This window comes from Columba livia, chromosome 18, assembly GCF_036013475.1.
Source record: "Columba livia isolate bColLiv1 breed racing homer chromosome 18, bColLiv1.pat.W.v2, whole genome shotgun sequence".
NCBI classification, from domain to species: domain Eukaryota; kingdom Metazoa; phylum Chordata; class Aves; order Columbiformes; family Columbidae; genus Columba; species Columba livia.
In genome coordinates this window covers 1,155,738-1,176,741 of record NC_088619.1, presented here as the reverse complement: position 1 = coordinate 1,176,741, position 21,004 = coordinate 1,155,738, and the positions used below count along the sequence as shown (strand labels likewise).

Genomic DNA, 21,004 nt, shown 5'->3' with positions numbered 1-21,004 from the left:
ATACGCTGTAGCTGCTCTCTCACATGAAGAGCAACTCCACCAGCACGCCTGGCTGGGCTGTCTTTCCTGGGGAGGACACAGCCGTCCATGAGCACCGTCCCGTCGTGTGAGCTGTCCCACCGTGTCTCTGTAACTGCCGCCAGGTCATGATCTCCTGCCCGAACACACGTTTCTGCCTCCTCCTGCTTGCTCCCCACGCTGTGCCTTGGTGTGCAGGCACTTCAGAGAGCGAGCTGCGCACAGGGATTTCACCCAGGGGGATGGGCGGCCTCCCGGTCTTCATCAACTCTGGGGTGCAGCCCCACAGGTGCCAGCCCAGCTACCACCCCCCCGCTTCGCATCCAGTGCGGAACTCGTGGAGAATGAAACACAATCCTGAGACCGCGCAGGGGAAGCGGAGGGGACGCATGAGGGGACGTGCAGAGATCGCTCACCCGTGTCCCGCCCGCCCCGGGCTGCAGCGGGACCCACGCGCGCGGCCGCTACGCGCGTTCCCGCCTCGGCCGCGCGGACACGCGCGGGGACCGGCCGCCTGGCGCCGGGGGGCGCCCGCCGCCCAACAGCGCCCCCTGGCGGCCGGGGCGCGCAGGGCCGGGGCGCAGGCGCCGTTGCGCTGGAGGCGCGTCCGGGCCCGGTGGCGATGGCGGCGGCCAAGGGGGACGGGGCGGTGGGGGAGCTGGAGCTGCAGGCGGCCATCGGCTTCAACGGTACCGCGGGCCGGGCGGGGGGCACCGTGGGGCCGGCGTGGGGCACCGTGGGGTGAGCAGGGGGGTCCTGGGCACTCCCGCCGCCCTCGCCCCCTCCCCGTGCCCGGCGCCGCAGGGGCAGCGCTGCCAGGGACCGGTGCCAAGTGAAGAACAGGAAAAGTTTGACTGAATTGCGGGGTTTTCTGTTTGTTTTCCAATTCCGCAGCTTCCCAGAACGAGAATAATTTGCACATGAAACCAGCTCAGGTTGCACAGACACTGTTGTGAGCACTGGGGATGGGGCTGGGCGCCAAGGGGAATGTGCGGCCTTGCCGCTCTGTTGAGGAGGTCATGGCAACCAGGGCTGGATGCCGTGTCCTCAGAGCCCTCTGTGCTGGAGCGCTGGGGCCTCTGCGCCCTGTGAATCCACAGAGCTGCAGGACCACAGCGTGGTCCAAACCTTGTCAGGGTGACTGTGCTGCTCGACACGGGGTTGTTCTGCTGAACAGCTCTGGGGAGAACTGGAAGGTTCTTTTCCTTCCCCCCCCCTCGCCTTGTGAGGTAAACCGTGGGGAGCCAGTGGTTTCTGCAGCCCCTGAACTGTTGGCAGCCAGCGGATCTTTCACCCGTTTCTCTTGCAGGACATGTTCCCTGTGGCCTCATCTGCCACCCCGACAGGGAGCACATCCTGTACCCCCTGGGCTGTACGGTGGTGATTCAGCACCTGGACACTAAGAAACAGAGTTTCTTGCATGGCCACACCGATAACGTGTCCTGCGTTGCCGTGTCCAGGGATGGGATGTACGTCGCTTCAGGACAAGTCACCTGCATTGGATTCAAGGTGGGTAATGCTCTGATTTTGTGAAAAATGCAGTTGCGATTTGTGCTAAGATGTTTAATGTTTACAGATATAACTAAATGAGGCACGGGCTCTGAACCTGGAAAAAGGCGGTTAAGTTCTATGTAAAAAGTTATGAAACTTGCTTATGATGCTATATTGACAGAGGGAACTAACATTTTAAGGGTTAACTAAACTTATAATGGGTGCCTACTAACGAACTAACACTTTAAGGCTTAGTCACACAGTAAATGCTTAGTTTAGAGCTTTATGTTAAGAAGAACAGAACCCCATCGAATGCCAAGATGAGAAGTTTTACTGCACTTAGCTGTAAACTTGAGGAGACAAGATAACGAAGATTTACAGCAAAAGGGGGCGCCAGTCTGGTTTCGTTCAACTTGGCAGCTTGGGTCCAGTCAATTCAACATAATGAGCCAGAGGTAAAAAGTTCACTGTGATGAAGCTGAAGGAGCCTTCATCCAAAGACCCCCAAAGACCCCTCCTCAAATTCACCAAGTGGCACTGCACAGGCGCAACAGGGGAGCGTCTATGGAAATGGTTCTCTGAGACTCATTTTAATCAGAAGCGGGGAAAGGTCATGAATATGTACAGGCATTCCTGGGCTCATTATGAATATGTAACACCTTACTGTATTTCAGCACACTTCTTATTGTTTAAAGGTGTGCGTGTTGGGCGGAGCGAATCCCCCGCGCGCCCAGCGCTGTTTTGCTTTTGCTCTAATGAACACGTGTTTAAGGAATACAAGGAATTGGATTAAATGTTGCTTATCCATAGAAAAAACGTAAGTTATTTATGTCAGATTTTAACCGCTTAGTATTGACCAGAGAAATTGGAGTTGGCTTGCCAGTGGTGGGAACACCCTTCATTTATTTTTTCTTTTGTTGGAAAACAAATATCTGCAATGGGAAGATGTTGAAGGGAATGGGAAATTGTAGTTACTCCATTGCTGGATGTGCCTTTATGTTTTTGTAAAACATTAAGCAGTCTCCCTAGGACTGAGGGATTTTTAGTTCCAGTCCTTTTTATCCAAAGTGTTGTGGGCGTGTGGCAGCCAAAATCTCATTAGGCATTAATTAATAAATGCTGTTCTATTTCAAGTGAGACCTGAGTTCCAGAGCTGCTTAGGACTGTCAAAAGCCCTTGACAGGTACCTACCTGCATTTTTAGACCTCTGAAGTTCTTTTCGTTTTATTTTTGCCTATTTGAAAGACCCCAAGACACTTGGAAGGGATCAGGTTTTAGTGCTTTCAGTATTTTAAAACCTAAGTCAAATACTCAGTGTCTCAGGGTAAATTTAGGTGCTGAAATGAAGCAGAGCCACTCAAGTGCTCAGCTGGAATAATGCTTCTTACAGCACCCAGTCTGAAGCCTCTTTGTGTTAGGGGTGCCCAGGGCTGCAGAGAAGCTTGGGCTGGGCTCCTTCGAACAACTTTCCTGCCAGAGAACGTTGTTCTCCCTGATCCTGCGAGTTACATCTCATGCTCTGCCATCCCCCCCTTCTGCTTTGCCCCGCAGGCAGACGTCATCCTCTGGGATTTCCCAAAGCAGGAGTTACTTGCTCGGCTCTCGCTGCACGAGGGCAAAGTCGAGGGACTCTCGTTCTCGCCCAGAGGCATTTATCTTGTGTCCCTGGGAGGCCAGGACGACGGCAGGTAAGGATTTCCGCTTCTTGGCACAAGATTTTTGACAAGAATCAGATTTTATGGGTGGCCTGAGACGTTTTTCCAGGGAGGGTGGTGAGAGCCTGTCCCGGGTTGGCCAGAGAGGTGGTGGATGAACCATCCCTGGAGACATCCCAGGCCAGGCTGGACGGGGCTCTGAGCACCCTGAGCTGGTGAAGATGTCCCTGCTCATGGCAGGGGGGCACTGGGGAGCTGGGAAGGTCCCTCCAACCCAAGTTGTTCTGTGATTCTGTATGATTTGAGTCCTGCTCCGCAGAAGGGATCTGATAAATCCACGTAGCCTTGCTTCAGGAGCAGGGGATGTAAACTGCAATTCCACACTTTGGTGACAAGTTTTTTCTTGGGTAGAATCTCTACAAAGTTACTTCTGTTGTGTGTCCTGGTAGGAACAGGCTGCAGGACAATAGGCTTTGTCTTGCTTTTGTTTTTTAGTAATTGACTTCCAAGCAATGTCAAAAAGCGAAGCTGTTTCAAGGCTTTCTTCTCCTGCAGGGTGATGGTGTGGGACGTCAGTAAGAGAGAGGCTGTGTGCGGGAGCCCGGCCTCGCCGCGCAGCGCCGGCAATGCCAACGTCGTCATGTGCTCCAGCTGCAGGGACGAGATGTTTGTCACTGCTGGAAAGTAAGGGTTTGTTGAGAGGAACGAGCAGAGCGAGAGAACCCCTGGCCCTATTTCCTTTGACAAAGAGTCTTTATTTAACTACAAGGAAACTTAAGCAACTGTGTGCTTGTGTTGTTTCTTTTCACTCTGAATGGACTCATGAATATCCGTCAGGTTGTACCTTTAAGGCATTTCTGCTTGTTCTCCATGTAACAATATGTTTTCAGAGCAGCACACAGGGGCCCACGTGCGTCACTTCTGCTCCTGATAGCAGGATTTTGTACTCAGCGTTCCCCGTGCAGTGTTTAAAATATTTAGTTGCCAGTGTTTACACAAGAAAAGCAGTCAATGAGTGCCCCTGAACAATGGCTAATTAATGTCGAAACAATGATGTCTTGCCGGTCGTTGGATGATCTCCTGTCCTCACCAGATGTGATGTACAGTTGGTCACTGGCTTGTAACAAAAGTTGTACAAAACGTCGCGTTTTGCAAGGATGTGCGGCAGCGCCCATATATCCAGGCTGACGTTTAAACGCGTTGAGGGCCTGCACCTCCCTGTGCATCAGGGACGGCTTTGGATGCTCTTGGCTGCACTCGCACTTATGAGTGCTCGTCTTTGCAATTTTAGCACTTTGGTAAATGTAAGGGTGACTCTGCTTAAAGATATTACATCGTCTCTGACATCGTCAATTAAATTGCACTAGAAAAGAGTTGAGAGTGTCCTCACATATGTATTTGCTGAAGATTTTTGATTTACCCGGAAAAAGTTTCCGTAAGAGACTTCTCTGATATTGTTCTTTTTCTCCGTATTAAAAGATCAGAATAATGGAGCCTTGTGAAGGTTTTTTACTTCTTGTAGTACTGAAAAAACTTGGAGGTTTCTGCATCTGTGGATTTGATCCCACTCTATTTGTTCTTATAGTTTCACCATTCGAGTGTGGGAACTCGATACAGCAACTAAAAAAATCCATCCATCTGAATGCTACGCGGGGCAACTGAGAAGAATCACCATGTGTGTTCAGGTACGTTTCAGCCAAGATGACTTTGCTAAACTAAGAAACTCTGTACAGACTAGAGAAAAACCACGAGTTTCTCTAATAATGCTGGAAATGTTGGTCCCAAGCGCGTGATGGCAGTGAAGTTCCTCAGCATTGTCCATGGCAGATGATCTCCCACGGCCTCTGGGAAAGAGTGTTCTGGATGCTCCTCAAGAGAAGCAGCACGTATTACGGTCACGGGCTCCGGCACCCGGATTTTTATGCTGCAAAATATGATCTAGATTTGGTTAGAAAGTGTCTGGCGTTCAGCAGTGTTCTGGATCTGTGCGTGTGATGGAACAGAAACATTGGCTGGGTTCCCCCAGGTGAACTCTTGACAATCCACTGAACTAAAGCTGTTGGTGCAGCCCAGTGTCAGGCGTGGGACACGGGTCTCAGTATCCAGACCGTGATCTCTTTTTCTTTATGCTTTCTTATAGATGACAGATGATGATGGTGATTTTTATCTTGGCACGACGAGTGGAGATGTCCTGAAAGTGAACACAAGCAGCAAGGTGCTGACTGCCTGTGGGCCCCAGAAGAAGAAGTTGAGCATGGTGAGTAGCAGCTCTGTGACTCCAATTCTGTCCTTGTCCTGCTCTTTGTTAGTGACTGAAAGTAGAGCAACCTGCGGGAGAACCATCACAAAGCGGATTCTCAGACTAACGCTTTTCCTGCGCTGTCAGTTCCTTGTGTCTCGGTCTTGATGCTGAAGGCTGAGCCCATTGTCCCGCCTTCGTTGAGCTTCATTTGGCTCAGAATTTGGGTTTTACTTGAATCTCGTGTGTCATCCCACAAACTCTGTACAATTAATCTGGTAAACGTCATAGAAAGTGAAAAGCAGTAATAAAAATGGAGTAGTTCCGTACTTTTTTGCTTCTTTTAAGAAGATACGAGCCGGAGTGAGACAGAGGACGTTCCTGGGAAGGCTGGTGGAAGCGCTTGTTTGAGAGGCTTTCCCGCACTTACTGCTGTAAGGTCCCATAGTCAGATCTCACAAATGTGTTAAATTGTCTGGACTGAACTTTTCTTTTTGTGTTTGTTCCCCATCCCATTCCCCCACTTCCCTTCGTCTTTTTGCTGTTCTGATTCTGCCACTGATGAGGCAGAGATCTTACTGAAAAAGGCAGTATAAATAATGTAATTCAAGAGTTTATTGTAACGCGTATGCACAATTTGGACAAAACAAGGTTGCACAGGGTACATTGATTCTATTGCTTTTTAACTTCTGAGTTCTTGACTTCATAACCCCAAGGGTTTTTTAACTGAGCTTTTTTTTGTCTCTAATTGGGACTCGTGGGTCTGAGCATCCTCAAACAGGAGTTACCTCCTGAATAAGGAGCTTCTGACCGGTGGTCGTACAAGAATTCTGCATGCAGGCAGCTGTAATGATAAAACAATCGGCACCAGCTAGAACACTTGTTGTTGATTTCTCGTTATTTGGTGCTATAAAAGGCTTCTTGTAGCGTCTCGGTCTGTCCCTTGCCTAAGCTGGGATGTGTTTTGCGACTGCATCAGCAGCACGCCCAGCAGCGAGCAGCAGGGGCAGCGCTGCCGCGGGAGGGCGGCTGTGCTGGTGGGGATGCCGCGGGGCCGCTGTCCTGCGGGGCAGCAGATCTGCTCTGAGAGCAGCACAAGCCCACAGGGGCTGTAAGAGCAGTTCAGCAGTCAGCCCCAAAGAAAACGCTCCTCTGGGCTTGTTTCTCTCAACCTCCTGAACTTTGCTTGGACAGGTGCATCCAAACCATGTACGTGCCCGTTCCAGATGAAATATTTATTGCGTTACAAATGCAGGCCCATGTCTCCGGGATAACTTGGACCCACTGAATCCTTTGAAATACAGTTCAATGTTGATCTGTTCCAGAAGGGTGGAGAAGTTATTACTTGTTTTTCCCACTTACATTGTAGGAATGCAAATAGTTTTTTTCTGTGTCCCTCTTAAAGGACAGGAATGGATGTGTTTTGTTTTCCTGCTGGCAATGGTAAGTTCGCTGCAGGTGTGTCCCCGTGTGGGGACACCCGCACTGGCCGCGGTTGAGCCCCTTGTCCGGCTGCCCCCCTGCAGGGCTTTGCGTCCACGCAGGACCCGTGGCTGCTCTGTGCTGTCTCTTAGGCCAAGGTCTTGGTGACTGTCACCTCCCCTTCCAATGCCTGCGTGCTTTGAGTCCTTCTCCATCTCGCAGCACGTGCACCTCGCCCAGAGCCCCTGGTTGAAGCCGCCCGAGGGCCTGAACTCCCGTGTCCTCAGGGCTGAGGGAAAGGTGCCAAATGCACTTGAAACAAAACTTCACCAAAAATACACTTCTGAGAGCACTGCTAAAGAAGCCGTCAGGCAGGGTCACGAGCAGGATGCTGTGCCGTTTGGGGGTCCAAAAGAAAAAGCCAAGGCTCAAAGCCAGAGCACAGTCCAGGTCGTACTGTGAGGGGTTTTATCGTAAGGCAGATCCATAGGAACGGCAGTTTGTGGCAGAGACCTTTGGAGCATCATGAGCTTCAGCTGGCATGGCTTCTGAGAGTGAAAAGCTGAGGGAAAACAGGCCCCTTGACTGTGCAAGAGGCTGACAAGGTGTTGAGGAGAAGGGAAGATCCAGAAGTGGGTCTCGTCACAGCCGCCTGCCAGCCTTGTGGACGAGCCCTGAGCTGGTAGGCGCTAATCTGGCTTCAGCTTGGGTTTATTAGTGTAATGTGGTGGCAGCTTCTTAGGATGTGGCACTGGTCGTTGGGGGAGCCGGGAGAGAAAAGGAGACATTCACATTGGATGGAAATAGCGAGGAGTCCTCCCAGTCGCCTCCTTTCCCCTCCCGCTTCAAACAGGCGTTCCTGTTCACAGGCTTTTCGGTCAGACGCGCTCAGCCCCGTCACCCCTTCTCCTCTTGCTCTCTCCCTCGCTCTTCCCAATGCGCTTCCCTTGTGCCCGAGGAGGGGAATTCACCAGGGCAAACCCGTGTTGCTGCCGTCACTGGGAAGGCGCTGGGACGTTTTTCTCTGCAGTTACTGTCAGTGCCTCGGCCACAGATCCCCTCTCATACTTTCCAGCTCTCTTTCCCAGCTCCGTGCTGTGATTCCCTTTCCGCCCACCCCCTGCACATCTCTGCACACAAATCATGCCTTGTCACTGGACTGTCAACAAGTGCTCGCTGGACACACGTAGGATCTCGTGTTTTATGGCAGCAATTTCCAGTTGTAGCCTCACCTCCAGTGCCGAAAGAGGTATTTTGCAGATGTTTTTTCAAGTCAAAACCACAGCGTTTATCAAAACAAAACTATTTGCATCCTTGTTTCCACACAATTTAGTCCATCCCGTTGCTAACCAAGACATCTTGTGTGTCTTTCTTGAAAATGTACCTTGCATTAGCACTTGTACCAAAACTTCTCCCCTCTGGAGCCACGCATTGCAATGCTGTCTGTGTTTGAGAACAAACCTCTGCAAACCATGTTCACCAGTTGCACCGGGGAATTACGATCCGGTGGCAAAGCGTGAAACTGCAAACCTGGAGTCCACAGCCACCCCACGCCGAGCACATCTGTAAAGGGTTTAGATACTGCAGGGTGAGGAGGCGATTCTATTGAAAACAAGGTGGGGCACCCTTAAAGGAACTTTGCCTTTAGATACATAAGAACGTGTTGATTGTATAGACACGATCTGAAGATTTCTTGGTTTCTGTTTTGAAGAGGAGTGGCAAAATAGTTTGTTATGATGAAGCAACTTGTTTTCCATCTATCTGGTATGAAGTTTAAGTGCCTGTCTCTAAGGTGTATAAAGACTGGAATAAACAGCAGCATTCATTTTGCTCCCTGCCGCGGGCCTGAGGAGCTGTAAGGCACCCGTTGGAATGTGAAGAGGGATGTACAATTGCAAACGCATTTTCAGAAGTAGTTGGAGTGATTTGCATTGTAAAAAGAAATAAATATTGACAGGAGATGCGCTGGAAGAGTTCACAGAGCGCTCAGGAACTTTGCAAGAGATCTGAGTGGGACAAAGAGCAGGAATCCCTGCAGGAAGGGACCGGGCAGGCTGCAGTTCTGATGGTGCTTTTATTTACTTTTATGTACTTGAAAGCGCTGGTTTCTTTGGGTGAGCAGTCAATAATGAATGGTGATGTTTTTAACCTCCTACGTTAGACTCTGCATTTCACCTACAAGAGCACTGGCAGGGTATGAAATAGAGCATTCATCGCAGCATTAACGTGGACTACTTGACTCTATGAATAACAAGTGCAGCTTTTAAAGCTTATAAAGCTGTTTACTGATGGTAATGCAAAGAACAGGCTGGACAAAAGCACAGTTGTCAAATTAAGGTTGAAGTGGAACTCCCATGATTTTGAGAGCCTGGCAATGAATCCTGGCCGTTCTAAGGTTTTGGGTGTTTGGGGTTCTTTCTGTCTTAATAACACCTGCTTCCCTCTCCAATGGAAGAACTGCAGAGAACAGCTTGGAACAATCAGAGCAGTGTTGGCAGCGCCGCCAAAGCTTTAATTCATTAGCAAGGAGCTGTAATCAGATAAACTCCGTAGTCATAGGTTGCATTTGTAATGCTGCCACCTGCCATAACGCTGAACCCAAAGGGCGTCTGAGGTGGAAGATTTTAGGGGCAAAACCGCAGACCAGGAGCTCAGCAGCCAGGTGATGGGCCCGTGATAACAGGGGACTCGCCAAACGCTGCCAGCGCCTCGGAGGAAGTTTCCAGAAGCATTGCTCAGAAACCGCTCTGCTTGTGGATCGTCTTTCTAATGCAAAAGAATCCCTTTGTTCTTGTACGTTTGCTGAGAACATTTGCACGAAACCCGGCGCCGCTGCCGCTGTGAGAATGTGGCAGAAGATCCTCTCCGCAGGTCGTGTTTGTCACCCATCAGGAGACTGCGGATGTGCTGCTGCTGGAGCCGGCGAACGGGGAGCTCAGTGCTGGTGAATCACAGAGCGGGAGAGCATGTGTCAGGTTCTTTTCTGCAGCCCATGGTTATTTGATCCTCAAGTTAAATCGTCTTTAAGCCGATGCGTAGGTAGGTGTGAGGCTGCCTGCATTGCCAGCGCTGGAATGCACAGTAACGCTTCTGGTGATTTGGGGTTTTTTCCTTTAAAACGTATAAGCAAGCCTTTAAAAACAACCGATTGCTTCTATTTGCGTGGATAATGGAAGCAAAGTAATTTTCCCAGATTCATCAGACCTCGCCTGTGGCTTTTTCCGTGTCCTTTCTGGGTCTAAACAGCTCAGATGTCCATTTTCTTTTCTCTTCTTTCTTCACTTCTTCTCTCTCCTTCCTTAGACCTTCAGTCCTTTCCGCGAACAAAACCAACACTTTGTGGCTTTGGTTTTTCTAAACCCTCTGAAGGTGTTAAATGCTGAACATTTCCCGGGCTTAGGCCGGATTAATGCTTGAGAAGCACAGGAAGGCTGGGGGTGCTGCTTAGATGTCAGACTTTGAATCCTAAAGCAGCGACATCTGTGTGTGTTCCCCAGTCACAAGTCAAGCCCACGACAGGGGTTTCTTCCTGGGGAATAAATACAGAATTACTCTGAGTCGCCTCTTGGTTGCTCTTTGAGAATTGACTTCTTGGTGCTTTCACAACACTAAATGCTGGAGCTGGGCATTGTTTTTCCCCGAAGAGCCACCACCAAACAGAAATTGTTGTTTTCCCATAATGGCTCGGGCTTAAAGGAGAAACAATCTGAACGTTGCGAACCTGCTGGTGGGATCCCAAGGGCTGGCAATGGTGCTTATGAACCTGGGAGCGGCAAATGCTGCTGGAGTCTGGACTGTGACTTACGGTGTCAGTCCAACAGCTCCTGCCCGTCCCTGCGGGTCTGTCTGGGCGGAACAGCCGCCGGCCACAGGTTCTGCAGGCGCCTCTGGGACGGGAACTTCGTTTTCAGTTCCAGTTTGGTGGCACAAAGCTCCTTTATCTCATGGTTTTGTCCTTTCCATTTCACTCATGCAGAAGTTCCCCCAAGCTCGTAGGGATATTTTCCCAAGTTAGAATATCAGGAGAGTCCAGCGTAGGGCAAGAAAGATGATGAAGGGAGTGGAACATCTCCCTTATGAAGAAAGGCTGAGGGAGCTGGGTCTCTCTAGTTTGGAGAAGAGGAGGCTAAGGGGGGACCTTATTAATCTCTATAAATATATAAAAGGTGAGTACCGTGAGGATAGAGCCAGGCTCTTCTCAGTGGCAAACAATGACAGGACAAGGGGTAATGGGACCAAGCTGGAACACAAGAGGTTCCACTTAAATTTGAGAAGAAACTTCTTCTCAGTGAGGGTGCCAGAGCACTGAACAGGCTGCCCAGGGAGGTTGTGGAGTCTCCTTCTCTGCAGACATTCAAAACCCGCCTGGACGTGTTCCTGTGTGACCTCACCTGGGCATTCCTGCTCCAGCAGGGGGATTGGACTGGATGAGCTTTTGAGGTCCCTTCCAATCCCAAACATACTGTGATACTGTGATACTGTGATTTAACCCCACAGAAGTCATTTCACTCCTCTGGCAGCCTATCTTGGAGTCTCTTGGTGATTTTCAAGAATTAATCTGTTGTACATGGAACAGTAATATTACTTCACAGGTGACAGACCTGAAGCAGATCTGACTCTTCTTACACTTGTATTTTGTGGAAGGCTGAGGACTGTTTTCATTTGTTTGGGTGTTTTTTGTTGATTTTGTTGTCATGCATTTTTTTCCTGTAGCCTGGTACTTTATCCACCGAACAGCATTTCTCCTTTTCCAGTGGCTGGCCTCCCGTTGATCTGCTCTGCTCAGTAACAGCAGAAACCCGGGATGACCATGGGCTGACTCATTTCCAAAGCTTTCCTGTGACAAACGTATTTGATTACTAATAGGTGGGAGATGGGATTGCATCTTTCAGACAGAGAGAGAGGCCTGAGACGCAGAGGATCATCCTAAAAAGAGCTGTAGGAAAGACCATTTAAGCTGAGTTGTGTCCTCTGTTGTTTTCGTGGCTGTTGGATGAAGGACACGCGGAGGGAAAAGCGCGAGTGCCGCTCCACGATGTGGGTATCGCTTGCTGCGATGAGGTCAGGCTCTGTACGTGGTCCCAGCTGCTCTGAAGAATCCAAGATAATGCTGCTTGCTCGCTCCTCGTACTGTATTAGTTCATATAGACCTGCAATTAATAACTCTTTTCTCCCTTCTCCCTCTAGAGAGCCACTCTTTAGCCCAGGTCAGTGACAAAATGCTGACAAAGCCATATTGGAGTGAGATAAGCCCCGCCGTCGGGAGCCCGGTAGAGACTCCGTTGTGCTGTTCAGCGTGGCTGCAGCAGCAAGGAGCCTCTGCTCCCATCCGATTGCGTTTTCATCCTGTTTTCTCCTAGGGAGTCACAGCTTTGCTTTTGCCGAAGACAGGAGGTTTAATAGTCGGCACCGGAGAAGGGACTGTAGCTCTCTGTGCAGGCTCAGACTTCCAAGTAAAGAAGTGAGTTTGTAGATGGAAGAATCAGGAGGGGAGAGGTGACAATTCCTCCAAAAGGGTCACGGTATAAGAACCAATCATTTCTATGGAAAGGCATAATCCAAGTCAGTCTCAGTTTTTCAGTCCTGCAGACACAATACACGGTCTGGTTCCAGCGTCACGAGGTTGGAGCAAACTGAAAATTACTGCGTGCGTTTGCAGGGAAGTGCCCTCTGATCCTTCCTTGTAAATGACTGTTGTTTCCTTTGGAGCAGTAGGAGTCAGATCCTAAACTGATGCAAAGCCAGACAGATTTGTTGAAGTCAATAGAATGATGCTTATTTACGCCGGGTGAGAAAGAGTAGTAGTTGCCATCTCCAAAAGGGTTTGTTGGGGGTCATGGGATTGTAAAGCGGGGCTCTGCTAATTTTATAGGCACGTGTCTGGAAGTGCTGGAGTTTTGCAAGGCTTTTTTCTGCATACCAGATAGAAAGCTGCAGGCGTCATTTCCCCATACGTGATTTGAAAATTGGGCTCACACCTACTCATTTGGCATTGCTTGAATATCCCCTTCAAGTGTACAGTTCTGCAAGCTTAGCTTTGTACGACTGAAACTATTCCCAGAAGGTCTAAACTGTCTGGAAACATCCTTGAAAGTGGGATATTGAAGTGCACTTGAGCAAGAATATCAACAAAGCTGTTGTTACCTTAGGCCCTGGTGCAGGAAATCAAGTCTCCAAAGCGCTGCCTGTGCCAGCCCTGGCAGAGCAGCAGCTGGGACGGGCAAGATCATGGGAAGTAGTAAACGTGGCTGGGAATGGAATGTTAGTCCTGCCCATGCTCTTGCATCTTGATATCACAGCCTAGTGCGGAGCTTTTTGGGGAAACAGCAAAAGTCGAATTCTCGAGAAGCTGGAAAATGAAAGTTCCTCGAGGTCAATGTCGGGCCAAACCTTTGCTTTCTTTGCACAGGAGAATGCGAGTTGAAGGTGCTGTCACTTCCCTGACGTGTAGAGGTCGGGACGACCAGTTCTTTATAGGGACAAATAAATGCCAGATGTACCGCAGTGCCTACGCTACATTTAAAGAGGAGCTGGTCGCCGTCTGTCACACCGAAGCCGTCAACGACGTTGTTTTTCCTGAGTGAGTATAACGGGCTGGGCTGTATTTGGCTGGTGCAGAAGCTTGAGGAGCTGCTGCTGAGGTCAGGGTGCCTGTGTGCGCAGCTTTTACCACAGGAACCCAGAGCCTGGTACCGTCTGTTGGGATGATTGATACGGGCGATGCTGTCACCTGCCCAAAAAACGCCGGGGTGACGGTGAGCAGCTGCCTCAAAGCAGAAGGCAGCAGTTCAGTTGGAGCACTGGAAAAATCACTGATCTGCGGAAAGGATGATAAGTAAAAAGACCTGAATTATTGATGTTTGGGCACCGGCAGGGATGGCAGCCTCCCCCTTTTGTCCCAGGGTCGCTCTGCATTTGTCTTGTGAACGCACAGCAAATGTTCCCTTCCTGGGTAGTAGCATCGTGACTCTTTATTTTGTTTTTTTAAACCCACAATGGATCGTCTCTCCAGATGGAAAATGGGATTTTGATCCAAATGAACATTTTTGGCGTATTTTTATTGCTTCGCTTCTCGGCCCAGCACAAAGGGTCAGATGTCACCGAGGTGCAGTGAGTGCAGGGAGCAGGAAGCGCTCCTCCCCGCCTGCCGCCAGCCTCAAACACACATCTTCTCATTTAATGAGAAAATCAGGTGGAGCTTTAGGGTGATGTGCTGCTGATACCGCTGATTGACACGCCTGTGTCACAGCCATTAGTGCTGACTGTAAGGACTACAGGACTACATCCTTGCGTAGATGTTTGAACTTCTTATCTGTTGCCTGCTCTTGAACAAAGCCTATTGCTGATGGGGAAATACGGGCTTAATTTCCCTGTTCTGGCTTATTTCAGAATCCTTCACTTGCTGATGTTATCCTGGTTGATAAAGCACCCGTGCAAGCTGGGCTTGAAAGAGGCCACACTTTTGTTGTGCCGGTTTTCTCTGTCCTGGTTCATCTTTCTGGGCACTGATGGTGCTGTTGAACAAAAGCTCGCGGTACCTTTCTAGATGTCACTTTCTGTTGCATCCCTAGGACGAGTGGCTTAGAGCTTATTTCAAAGCACTGTGTCCCATGGCTTTTGAAATGCTGCAGGTCTTGTTTCATTCCAACATTTATAACAAGTATATTAGGAACAGACTTTGCCATCATTTCTATTGCCTTCAGCGCTGTTGAATGGGAATCATCCAGTAAGCAAGATAAAAAATGACATCTTTACAATGTGAGGCTGCTGTTAGTGGCTGATGTTAAACCTGGGCAGTCAGCACTTTTACACCCACTTTTGTGTCTATTCTATATAACGCATGAATTAGAGACTGAATATGGGAAATAAATGTCTCAACTTCAGCAGAAAGAATTATTTTAGTTTCCCTTTAACTGTTCCTTAAAATGAATCTTTGAAGAGAACCCAAACCAGGGGAATTTCATGTGAGAAAGGTGATCCTCCAAAAAAGGCCTTTGTCTTAGCCGTGGGGATCCCTGTGGGGCAGATCCCAGCTGCAGGTTAGCAAAGCCGAGCTTTGGAGGACGATTTGAGCTGTGACAGAGCAAGGAGCGTTTCTGTGTGCCCCTCCTCGTTACCTCTCCTCTCTGAACTCTCCAGGGGACATTCGGACTTGTTCGTTACCTGCTCCACAAACGACATTCGAGTGTGGTACACGCCGGAACGTCTGGAGCGGCTGCGAATCACCGTCCCCAACGTCACCTGCCACGCGGTCGAGGTGACGAGGGACGGCATGGTCATCATTTCAGGTAATGGTCAGCCCAGAGCCGTGGTTGCTCAACTTAATAAACATCAGTATGTTAAAACGAAGAGAAGATTAAATTGGGAAAGCGTTTAAATGGAGTTCATGGCGACACCCAAAGGCCTCTTTGCATGCAGCTGGTCCGATGGACTTTGCTGGCAGCCCCGCTGTCCTGGTGCTGCAGTTGCGGTGAGGGTAGAAGGCAAGGGCTGGAGACCTTGCTTTGGATCAGTGAATTCCGGCAATCCAGAATGCGGTTCAGTCTTATTTAAATTACCTAATTCTAAAATATCAACCTTGTTGTGTGCAGCAGCTTCACCTGTGATGTATGTAGAGCACATTTGCATAAAGCCGCCGTCCATCGCCATGTGCAAGTTGCTGACACAGGGACTCCTGCAGTCCTAGAGCAGCCGTGCAGCCTCCCCATGGTTACCAAACCACTTTGTCCACAGCCAGAATCCAAAAGCAATTACATTTCAACAGTGTGTTTGGGACCGTAGCTCTGTGGGCTCATCTGCAGTACAGTGGTTTTCACGGGTATGCTGGTGATCTAACAGCGTGGGCCTTATGTGGGAGCTTATTTATAAAAAGGGGTTGGTTTGGAAAGGAAAGAGCGACAACAGTGTGAGGAAAGTCTGTGCGCCCGGGCAGTCTGTTTCTTTCTGTTCATCAGCTTGGAATGACGGGAAAATCCGCGCCTTCGTGCCCGCTACGGGAGAGCCCATGTACGAGATCAACAACGCCCATAACCTGGGAGTGACGGCAATTGCTGCGACCAGCGACTGCAAACAGATCATTAGCGGAGGAGGTGACGGGCAGGTAATTTGTGCTTAAAAACCTGGAGCAGCTTCGTGCGCTCATCACAGGGCCTGCGAATTGCCTGGAAGTGCTCAGTCAGAACGGGAGCTGTTCTGAGCTGCCGCTTGAGCCAAGGACTGAGTTCAAAGATATCAGCTTTTGAGATGTGCTGTTGTTCTCAGAGGGCATCATGTAAAACAATGCCCCGATTTCTTCTGGCATGGCAGTTTTGGAAATCCTTCTAATGCAGAATATGCTCTTAATCCTTTTTGTTCATTTGTCTCTCCCCTCTATTTGGCTGATATGTGCAGCTGAGACAGAATTACAACTAAAGGTTGGTTAAGCAGAAAGGAGAACGGCAGGGGCGCACTTGCAGTACTCGTTCGGAACACAAAAAAGCTGCTCTGCGATGCTAATGGTTCTGTCAGAATCAGTCCTCAGGAAGCTGTGACTTCAGGGTTGCTGAAGGGATCGGGATGCTCTGAGCTTTGAGCAAGTGGCAACTGGACATCCAGATCCCTTCGGGAACTCGGCATCAGCCTCGAAAGCGTGGAAGGTCAGCTCTTCTCTGCCTTTGATGCCCGTGTCTAAATGTCTAAATTTTCACTGGGATTTGGCCTTAGTGGAATGTCGAGGTGAACAGACATTGCAATGTTTGGCACTAGTGGGACAGGATGTGCAAGGTGTGAAGGATCAAGGCCTCAAAGCAGAAAGATTTTTGCTGTTACCAGCACAGGGAAAAGAGGTGCTTTCAGGCACGTGTTTCACATCAAAGCTTTAAAGAGCTGGTTTGTATTTCCTTCCTGGCGTTCTCTGTAGGACAAATAGCGGGTAGCTCCTTTCTATTCCATTGCAGCAGCTTTGTGCTTTGATCTTGAAAGCACCACTGGCAATAGATCGTGGCCTGGGTGGTTTTTCCTGATCAAGAGCTGTGTAAAATGAAGCATGGGAGAGCGGGCACTTGGCAAAACCAAGGCCTGGGGTTGATGGCCACGAATTCCTGAAGCAAGTGGATTACACTGTGGAGAACTCAGTTGAGCTTCACAGGTCAGCTGCACCAATAACCCACAGGCCAACGGAGACGGTTGGGACTGAGCTGCTGTACGTGTTGGCAGAGAAAGGCAAAGTTCAGGAAAGCTCCTCCTGAGCTCCGGCAGGACCAGCTGGTACCAGAGCAGATGTGTGTTGCTGATTTTCAGGTGAGGATCTGGAATATTGGTGAGAAAACCCAGAAGCTGAGGGAAGTTCTGAAGGAGCACAGAGGTGCCGTGTCCTGCATCAAGATTAATAAGAACGACAAAGAGGGTGTCACAGCCAGCCTGGACGGAACGTGCGTCATCTGGGATCTTGTGTAAGGTGACAGATTAGTATTGCCAAGGCACTTGGAGTGCTGGTAATATCTGTAGGGTCACTGTGCCCGGTTTGGGACACCACATAGCGAGGAGGAGGGGAAAAAGAGCATTAAGAGATAAAAACTTCTAGAAAGAACAATGAGGTCAGGGAATGTAGAACCTCCAATTCGAGAAACTTTTCAGAAAAGCTCAGACAAACCTTTGTCTGCGGTTGTTTTCCTGTGCGGGATCCTGCTTGGCCACGGTGGAGCAGGTGAGTTCCCAAGTTTCCCACTAGCTCTGTTTTCCAGAACTTTGTGACTCGTGTCGAGCTCTTGCGGATCTGCAGACTTTCTGCACTGGGGTAAGGCCGAGGACACCTTGGCATAGGGAACAGCACCTGGAAAGCATTCTGGGTTTAAACATTTCATTTCGTACGACAGCAGATCAAGAGTCCTATAGGGCAGCTGTGATGGAAACAGAACTGATAGCCTAACGGGCTTCATGGAACCCTGAACTCAGAGCAGTGCCTGAGAATATCCAAGGAGAGAGATCTGATGTACAGCACAGGCAGAGACATTCCAGGCAGGCAAAGTTTGGGTTTTGACGCTGTTGCTCTGTCTCATTTTGGGGTGTTTTGCAGGCGTTACGTGAGAAAACAAATGATCCTAGACAACACATTGTTCAAATGTGTGTGTTACCATCCCGGAGAGTACCAGATAATCACCAGTGGAACAGACAGAAAGGTGAGCAAAGCTGCAGGAACTCTGCAGTGCACAACACACGGTCTGGCGCTGGTTCTGGGGTGAAACTCCTGTCCCTGCACAGCAGGTTGTGTCCCAGGGCGGTGCTGAAACCCGTGTGCTGCTCACGGCCAGCTGAGCGCCCCGCTCTGCTCTGCTCTCTAGATTGTGTACTGGGAAGTGCTCGATGGCTCCGCAATCAGAGAAGTGCAAGGCTCTCTGTCGAGCTCCATCAACGGGATGGACATCACATCGGACGGGGCGTCCTTTGTCACAGGTGAGTGCGTGGTTGGAGCTGGAGAAAGGAGGTCATATTAAGACCAGGAAAAGCAAGGCAGTGAACCAAGGATCTCAGTACAGTGCGAAAAAGCTGAAAAAAGGGGTCAGCTAAAGGGGAAAAGAACATGAATCACCGAAGAAAAATACTGTGGTTCAGGCTGTAGTTCAGACTGGGAAGACGCTGCTGTAGCTCACTGGGATCTGCTGGTGAAGGTCCGGAGCCCTTCACTGGACACTGACCCCAGCAGAACAGAAGCAGTTTTTGCCATAATGCCCAAGAAAACATATCCTGCTCTTCCTAGGAACACCGAAGCGTTCCCCTGCCTGGGAGCGGGGAACAAATAGCAGCAGAACTCGGTGTATCACAGTATCACAGTATCAATGTTAGGGATTGGAAGGGACCTCAAAAGATCATCCAGTCCAATCCACCTGCTGGATCAGGAACGCCCAGGTGAGGTCGCACAGGAACACGTCCAGGCGGGTTTTGAATGTCTCCAGAGAAGGAGACTCCACACCCCCCTGGGCAGCCTGGGCCAGGCTCTGTCACCCTTACTGAGAAGAAGTTTTTTCTCAAATTTAAGGGGAACCTCTTGTGTTCCAGCTTGATCCCATTACCCCTTGTCCTGTCATTGTAATCGTTTGTTCTTCCTCTGTGCCTGACGCAGGTGGTGACGACCATCTGGTGAAGCTGTGGGACTATAAGGAGGGCACGGTGACTCACATGGGAGTGGGCCACAGCGGCAACATCACCCGCCTCAAGATCTGCCCCGCGAACAAGTACATCGTGAGCGTGAGCGCGGACGGTGCCGTCCTCATCTGGAAATACCCCAGCTCGGGCTGACAGCCGGTGCCAGAGCTGCTGGGCTGCTGCTTCCCCGGCCGGCCCTGGAAATGCTCTTTTCTTACTGCTCAGTTTGTTGTAAATCGTTTGTTCTCTTAGAGTAAACAGTATATTTCTACTCCCTGGTATGCATTTACCAGGTCCTTAGATGCCCTTTCTAGCTCAATTTTTTTCAGGGGAGCTAAGAATTTGCTGTTTGTTTTGGATTCATCACTTCCGAAAATCACCTTGGCAGTTGTAACAGTTTGCGTTGTTACTGCCGCCTTTCCTGCCCGTCTCAGCATCATCTGCCTTGTACGTCTACTCATTTGTGGGCTCTCTCTTGCTTTCACATGGTCTCTCTCTTCTCTGCACTCTTCTGTCTCTTATTTAACGAGTAACTTGTTGTTTAAATTCAGTCTGCTGTGTTCATTTTAATTTGTCTGGTCCTAATGAAGGAAAAAGCTCTCAGCTCCAACTCAGGCGTTTAATGGGGAAGCTCTTGTGAGTCCAACTTTTAACTCAGTGTTCTCAGAGGAATACAGGGACGTCAGGGCTGCTTCAGTTGCGGTGTCCAATTTACAGCTCTCTTGGGGAGCTTGGTTTTCACGAGTGAGAGTCCACTCGTTTCTGAACATGCCTGGATGTTTCCAGCCAGACACACTCGAACTCCTGGTCATTGGCCTCATTTTTCAAACAGGCTCCAGATTGGCATGAAATACATATTCTGTCTGAGAATGAGCACCCAGTATTGTATCTGCTGTTCAAACAAACCGCTCTGCAGATACTGTTTGTTCCAAGATCAGTGTAGGCAGCCGGCCTGTGAAGTGATGCGAGTGCAGTAAATATTGCTTTTGCGGGCATTGAAGGGCTGTGGGAATTCGGTCACAAATTCAAATGGTAGCAAATGTGGCATTCCTTAGTGTGAGGGCTCATAGACATTTTAGTGAACTAAGATGGTGATTTAAAGGCAGCGTCAGCTAGACAGGGCCGTACTGTCTTGATAGTATCAGCTGTTCTGGTAGGCAACAGGGGATGGCAATTTAAAGGTGTGATTGGATTTTATTCCTTATACGCCACTAAAAATATTTACTGCTCGTAGCACAGTAGGGGTGGATCCTTTTGGATCGGCTCGAACAGTATCTGTGCACATACGCTGTCCACCAAGCACTAAGCAAGTCACATTCCTTCTGACTGAAAGATCTCTGCTGTTATTAACGGAGTCTGGAGCAAAGGAATCAAGTCATTCTGTTCTCTGTCTCTGCCGTCCAGACTCGATGCTGTGGGCGCTGAGTGCTCGGGCAGGTTTCACAAGCTCTGCAGCAGCGCTGGCTGTGGTTTGGAAGGCAGGAGCAAACCCTGGAATGTGGGACAGACACAACGTTTGTGCTTGTGCAGGGGGGAAAGCAGCAGAGGAGCCTGTGAGAGCTGAGCAGCCCTGCAGAGCCGTGTCAGCACCAGCTCCGGGCTGGAGATGCTGATCCCCCGTGCCAGCAAAGCGTTCGCTCGCTGCAAAAGTAATGGCGGTTTTGCACCATGAGCTTCATTCTAACTAGGCTCAAATACGTCTTTATTAATCAGTATAGGAACCATTACAATCAACACATTTTTGCCAACAAGAAATAAGTTTGTTTATTGCGTTAGCATAAAAATTTGTGCTTCGGCATTTGACAGAGTCTTGGAAAGCATTCCATCCCCACCAGATCCCACCAGACCTGTCATTACAGGCAGAAGGAGAATCCACGTACCATGGGGGATCGCACGTCGTGTTTCAGTGTGGCTGTTCTGGGCTGTAAGGACCAAAGCCCCGTGTGCTCCTCCTGCACCGGCTGGTTCTTCACAGCCCGGAGGAGCTGGCACGGTGAGAGCAAAGGCTGCTGAGCCCCAGGGTTTGTGACAGCCAGGCAGGGGCTCGGGCCCCAGCTCT

The 21,004-nt window shown here is 49.7% G+C and overlaps 1 protein-coding gene across 2 annotated transcripts; it reads left to right on the top strand.

Moving 5' to 3' along the window:
* The first annotated feature begins 551 nt into the window (after positions 1-551).
* LOC135575709 (cilia- and flagella-associated protein 52-like) lies at positions 552-19,247 on the top strand. 2 transcript variants are annotated; one of them, XM_065034387.1, is made up of 14 exons: positions 552-707; positions 1,328-1,527; positions 3,061-3,197; positions 3,720-3,848; positions 4,750-4,849; positions 5,305-5,421; positions 12,186-12,286; positions 13,235-13,405; positions 14,965-15,113; positions 15,780-15,925; positions 17,104-17,255; positions 17,879-17,981; positions 18,144-18,255; positions 18,923-19,247. In XM_065034387.1, the coding sequence occupies exons 1-14, from the start codon at positions 641-643 to the stop codon at positions 19,096-19,098; spliced, it is 1,860 nt and encodes a 619-aa protein (XP_064890459.1). In that variant the 5' UTR covers positions 552-640; the 3' UTR covers positions 19,099-19,247. The 2 variants fall into 2 exon arrangements, with proteins under 2 accessions (XP_064890459.1, XP_064890458.1); XM_065034386.1 differs by lacking the exon at positions 17,104-17,255 and having other exon boundaries at positions 555-707; positions 18,923-19,216.
* The last annotated feature ends 1,757 nt before the right edge of the window (positions 19,248-21,004 follow it).